The sequence below is a fragment of the Stegostoma tigrinum genome, chromosome 28 (assembly GCF_030684315.1).
Source record: "Stegostoma tigrinum isolate sSteTig4 chromosome 28, sSteTig4.hap1, whole genome shotgun sequence".
NCBI lineage: Eukaryota > Metazoa > Chordata > Chondrichthyes > Orectolobiformes > Stegostomatidae > Stegostoma > Stegostoma tigrinum.
In genome coordinates this window covers 14,741,186-14,747,128 of record NC_081381.1, presented here as the reverse complement: position 1 = coordinate 14,747,128, position 5,943 = coordinate 14,741,186, and the positions used below count along the sequence as shown (strand labels likewise).

Below are 5,943 nucleotides of genomic sequence, written 5' to 3'. Positions count from 1 at the left end.
TGTGAGCTGAAAGCACCGTGGCGTGCTGTTTCTTTTCAAAATGTGTTAAAATAGACTGGATGCTTTTTTTCACACCTGGAGCAGGGTGGTGACTGAAATGCGTGAGGGGAACAATACATTATTTCTGCATCTGGTTTAACTCGTCCCATCCCCTCAGTATCTCCGAGTCGGAGGAGCGATGAGTGAGGGATATTGGGACAATTTCATCTCAGGGTTAACTTGACCTGAGAGTCACCCTTGGAGAAAAATCGTCATTGGTTCTATTTAAATGAGTTCGTGATCAACCACTGAGAGTGTAGTGGGAGGAGTGAGGTCTTCACGGGCTGGAGTTTTTGGGGTGTTTTCAGAAAAAAAAGGCCAGTGTTGTGTGTAGATGAGGTTGAAGTTTCAGTTTGTGTTGGATACCTGAAGTCCTAGCCACCTCGTCAATGATGGAAACATTCCACGATCAGGAAGGCTACAATCCGGAGGACACTTCCTCTCTCAGGGGCGAGTCGGTACTGGATAAGGCTGGTGGAGACAAGGAATCCAGGGAGAAAGTTGATCTTTCTCAAAAGCCTCCCTACTCTTATGTGGCTCTCATAGCGATGGCAATCAAGGACAGCCAGGAGAAAAGACTTACTCTCAATGGCATCTACCAGTACATCGTTGCCAAATTCCCTTACTATGAGAAAAACAAGAAAGGGTGGCAAAATAGCATCAGACACAATCTGAGTCTGAACGAATGTTTTGTCAAAGTTCCCCGGGAAGGTGGAGGGGAGCGGAAGGGTAACTACTGGACACTGGACCCCGCTTTCGAGGACATGTTTGACAAAGGGAACTATAGGAGGAGGAGAAGGGTTAAGAGACCGTACAGACCCTCCTCCTCTCCGTTTCTGCCCGGGAAGCCATGTGTGAATTACTCGGAGCCGTTTTATTACCAAACCTCCAAATATCTGCAGACTCCCTTTGCCGGCAACTCATGGTCCATGGGGCAAGGACAGAGCACTGCCTCCGTGAACTACCACCAGTCCTGCCAGGCAGTAAATGGCAACGTCAGCCCGGTTCAAATGAATGGACTCACCTCATCCTACGGCCCTTACTCTTCGATGCAAAACTTGCCTTTGGTCCCCGGGCCGGCTAGCCCTTACGCCGGGATGAGCCAACAGATGAGCCCGGGGACGCACGCAGCGGGCAGCGGATACCAGCTCTCATGCGCACGGCAACGCGAGGTCCCTGTCATGCACTGCTCCTATTGGGAGTACGGACCTATGACCACCAGATTAGATATGTAACTTGCCAGGACATTTAAAGTGCATATCATCACTGACGGTGGTAAGACATTTTCTTTGAAAAGTGCCAAAAAAGTAGAAGTTTGAATTGTTTTCCTGGTTGTCAAACTGAGGTGCATTTGCTGGAAAATAGAATGGACCCAGCACACACCGAAACAAGTCAAGCGTTGAGTAAAAGCTGACTTTGAGCCTGAGTTGTGAACCTTGTTGGTACCCCGCTGGAGAGTGGGGGGAGGAGGCGGAAAATCTGTGTTTGCTGTCTCAGAGGAAGCAAAAAAAATTGGACTATTAAAAGGGGAAAAAGAGCGATGGTTGTTTGAGATTGTTAACAGGGTTTATTTACTTAAATAGTGCTTAAATTGTTTGATGTGTTGCATTGTGTGAGTTTTGATCTGTTCGTCTTTGGTAAATCAATATGTTCTACAAGAAAGTTTTTTTAAAAATATCCATTGTTAAAAACTTTATTGATGTTCTAACAGATGAAGGTTTTGGACCAAACTCAAGTGTCGATGCATAGCACTTTTGTGTACTTTTTGTCAAAATAAATGTCTTTTGCAAGAGTCTTAGTGTAATTAACTCAAATGCCTCCCTCTATCGAAAATCGAAAGGCCTGAATATATTATTTCAAGTGGGGAATATGTTAACAAACAAGTACAGCTCATTGTGTTGAAAACAACTCGTCTCTTTCGAAAAATCTGGAACTTGGCGTTTTGGTGTAATGTAGCACGTCTTAGAGTGTAAATGTCACAATTTCATTCACTTGTGTTAAAAAAAGTGAAAATGTGGAACTGCAGATTTCAAATTCTGGTTACCCTTCAGAAGTTGTTTGCGAGCGGCAGCTTTGTATCCATTCACCAATCTTTGTATGCTGTTGTGTTTCACTAAATTGAAGGGAAAATATTCGGACATAAACAAAAAACTCAAATTGCAGCGTTGAATGGTGAAGTAGTGAGTCTGTACGTAGGACCGTTTGCAAAACATTTGCACAAATTGAACATGTTCGAATTTTTATAGTTGACGAACACAGCAGATCCAAATATAAATTGTTAATCGGCTCAAAAACTCAGCATACAAATGGATGTAACTAAACATTTACAACAGGCTCAGATTATGAACGGGGCAGGAATATACAATTCTGTTTTACACAGGGACCCATTATAATGTGATGAATATATTTTGCGAAAGAATCGTTAAATCTTTTAATTGAGAATTTTAAGAATTTAACACCTAACTACATTTTATATGTGTTTTTGCATGCTTCAAAAGCCAAAATTCTCGGTTTTACGAGGGACTTAGGTTTACAGTACTGTAGACAAAATTGGTGAAGGTATCAGCGGCTTGGAGTCAGTATCCAATAAACACTGCAGATTTCATGGATTATTGTTAGACTTTTACGAGTTAAAGAAGATTGTATCAGATGTTTGTTTTCAGCCACATATGATAATGGATGTTCTTAATGTAAATCGTATCTCTGTCCTGTAGCAAAAAAATGGACTCAGGAAAATAACTTCATGTTTAGGTAGCTGTCGTCCCAGCGTCAAACAGAGGACTGAATTTTTTAAACTCTAGGGCGATTTTAACTGTGATGCAGAATTGAAGCATACTGAAAAGTCTAGAACAGCTGAATCATTTTGGTTTTGTGGAAGAGTTGTAAATGCAGTTTTCAGAAGATTTGGCAATTTAATACCAACGCAAGACATTTTTTCAGAGTCTGCAGATGAAATTAGGCATCTGTCAAACGGTGGGTATTCAACGTCAAGGCAAATGTTTGACAAGAAATTTTAGTTGTTGATTTTTTTCCAGTAGCTCAAAATATTGCAGAATTGCTCAATTCAACGATATTCTAGTAATCATTCAAAGAAAAATAAAATTCTGCGGGTGCTGGAAACCTGAAGGAGAACAAAACGTTCTGCGGAATCTGTGGAGAGAGAAACAGAATTAAAGTTTTGAGTCCAATCACCTTTCTTCAGAAATTTTACTATTGTGTTTCAAATGGTTAACTGTTTCTCTGTCCCCACAGATCCCCCAACCCTGGCCCGCTGAACACTGCCAGAACATTTTGTTCAATTTCAGATCAAAACAAAACTCTGTGAGCTGGAGATTTAAAAGACCCTGGAGAACAGGGACGCGGGTTCGATTCCACCCTCAGATGTCTGTGTGGAGTTTGCACATTCTCCCTGTCTCTGTGTGGGTTTCCTCCGGGTGCTCTGGTTTCCTCCCACAGACCAAAGATGTGCAGGTTAGTGTGGATTGGCCATGCTGAATTACCCGTAGTGTCCAGGGATGTGCAGGTTAGGTGGATTGGCCATGGGAAATGCGGAGTTACAGGGATAGAATACTGAGTGGGTCTGGATGGGATGCTGTTCGGAGGGTTAGTGCAGACTCTATGGTTCGAATGGCCTGTTTCCGAACGGTAGAGATCCGATGAAATCCAACAGGTCTGATAGCATCTGTGGAGAGAGAAGCAGAACTGACGTTTTTTAATCCAGTATGACTGCTTCAGAAAATTTGTTTTTAGTGTTTCAGGTCTCCAGCACCCGCAGTTTGCTGCTTTTTTAAAATTTAAGTTAACAATTCGGATAGGTGACTTTTGACCAGAGCTACTTCTATTATTGTTTCATTGCAGTATCATAAAGTGAGTTTCTTTTTAAAAAATTCAAATTCGTTCAGATATTTTTTGCGAGTGACTTGAAAAAGGTATGAAATGTTTAACGTGTGTTGGTGTGACACCGAGGTGTTTGTGTTAAAATAGATGCGATAAAATATTTTAAAAATTGCGATTTAAAATTGACGGCACCAGTTACCATTCTCAGTGGAATGTGAAGGAAGCTTGCTCAACTGGAGAATCACTTCTTTCTGACTGTATCGAGTCTGTAATCGTTGGGTCAATGCTGTCACCGACAAACACTACTTACGTTTCAGTGTGCGTGAGCTGGGGAAAATAAGGATTTGCAAAACCTTAGATGGCACGTGTATCTGGGAACCTTTCAGTTGTGAAGTTGTTTCAATTGTTTTAATATTTTAAAAGAAAACATATTGCACACATGCCTGCTGTAGTTCATTGAGGATTGGCTACCTCAGTTGGCTGGATGGCTCGTTTGTGATATAGAGTGACGCTACCAGCGCGGGTTCAATGTTCGTATCGGCTGAGGTTATCAGTGAGGGACTATTCTCACTTCACTTTATTATGGGTCAAACATCTGGCGTAAAATTGCAGAGCGAGGTTTCCCCTCCCTGTTAACGATTCCCTTTTGTTTCTCGGAAAACTTCACTGTAAAATCTACTCCAAAGGCTTAGTTTATTTTTGGGAAATTAAAATTTCAGCTATTATTTCCCTATCTCTGTGTATGTGCGCGTATGGGAATGCTCGAGAGAACATCGCCGTGAAAGAATTTGTGACGGTTTCGAAATAGTCCAGAATTTGCTGGCGAAACTCGGCAGGTCTGATGCAGTTTTAACGAGAATGATTAACTCTGCTTTCTCTCAACCGATACTTCCAAACCTGCAGAGTTTCTCCAGCAATTTCCTCTTTTTTTCCCCCAGATTTTCAGCATACTCAGCTCTCTGTTTTATGCATGAAAATATTCCAGTCGTTCACAGCCCATTGTCAGGGGAGGTGATACGGTTTTGTCGTTCGACTATTAATCCAGCGACCAAGTTAATGTTGTTGGGACACTTGTTCGAACCCGCCGGGGAAGATGGTGGAATTTGAATTCAATAAAAACTTGAAAGCATTGGAGGGGAGAAAACCTATCTCGTCACTAATGTCCTTCAGTGAGGGAACACACCTGGCCTGGTTTGCATGTGACTCCAGACCCAGGGCAATGTGGTTAACTATTAACTACTGTCCCGCAAAAACAATCTTCTGTGTGTAATTAAAATACGGACTTGCACGGGGATGCAATACAGGGTGACGGTTCTGAAAGTATGATTCTGAATTTAAATTCCACTGGACGGTATTTAACCATAATTAAACCAAATTACTTCTCGCTCTGCCACACTGCGCAGTTGAGAACTGGACGGGTCTCTCCATCAATTATTCAGAATCTTTATCCCGATCCGTGATACAAATTTTCGACTAAATAGCGCATTGGGTTTGTTTTCCGTATTCCCTAATGATCACATTTTGTAACACCAGTCACTGTCAGTTGTGATTCTAACTCGACAGCTGAACTCTCGAGAGGTTGAGGGATTAATCTGTTCCTGTTCGTAGTTCTGTTTCGTCTCAGGGAAACTGTTATGTCTAGAAGAATGACCTGTCCAGTGGCCAGTCATATACATTGCGAGTTTCTCTCTCTCTAGGCATTCTAACATGTATGGAAGCAGTCCCCTCACATGTCCCGTTACTAATCTTTGTCTTGATTTGACTGTTTGACCCTTTCGCACCTGCCCGGTAAAATTGTTTTCAGACAAAACAAACCCGGTGGTGTTACACTGTCGCTCGGCGATTCTTCCAAGATCACAGCTGTGAAATTCCTCAGCCCACGGAACGGTAAATACTTCACCTCCATGATGCCAAAATACAGAGTTAACGTTTCGAGTCCGGTGACCCAGGGTGCTGAGGAAGGGTCATTGGACCCGAAATGTTAACTCTGTTTTTTCTCCTTCACAGATGCGGCAGATCCGCTGAGCTTTTCCAGCAACTTTGTTTTTGTTCCTGATTTACAGCATC

General features: G+C 42.3%; 1 protein-coding gene across 1 annotated transcript; it reads left to right on the top strand.

Annotated features, from left to right (window-relative positions):
• Positions 1 to 313: 313 nt before the first annotated feature.
• Positions 314 to 1,692, top strand: foxl2l (forkhead box L2-like). The gene has a single exon (XM_048561520.1). It carries the CDS (start codon positions 429 to 431, stop codon positions 1,272 to 1,274), a length of 846 nt encoding a protein of 281 aa, XP_048417477.1. The 5' UTR covers positions 314 to 428; the 3' UTR covers positions 1,275 to 1,692.
• The last annotated feature ends 4,251 nt before the right edge of the window (positions 1,693 to 5,943 follow it).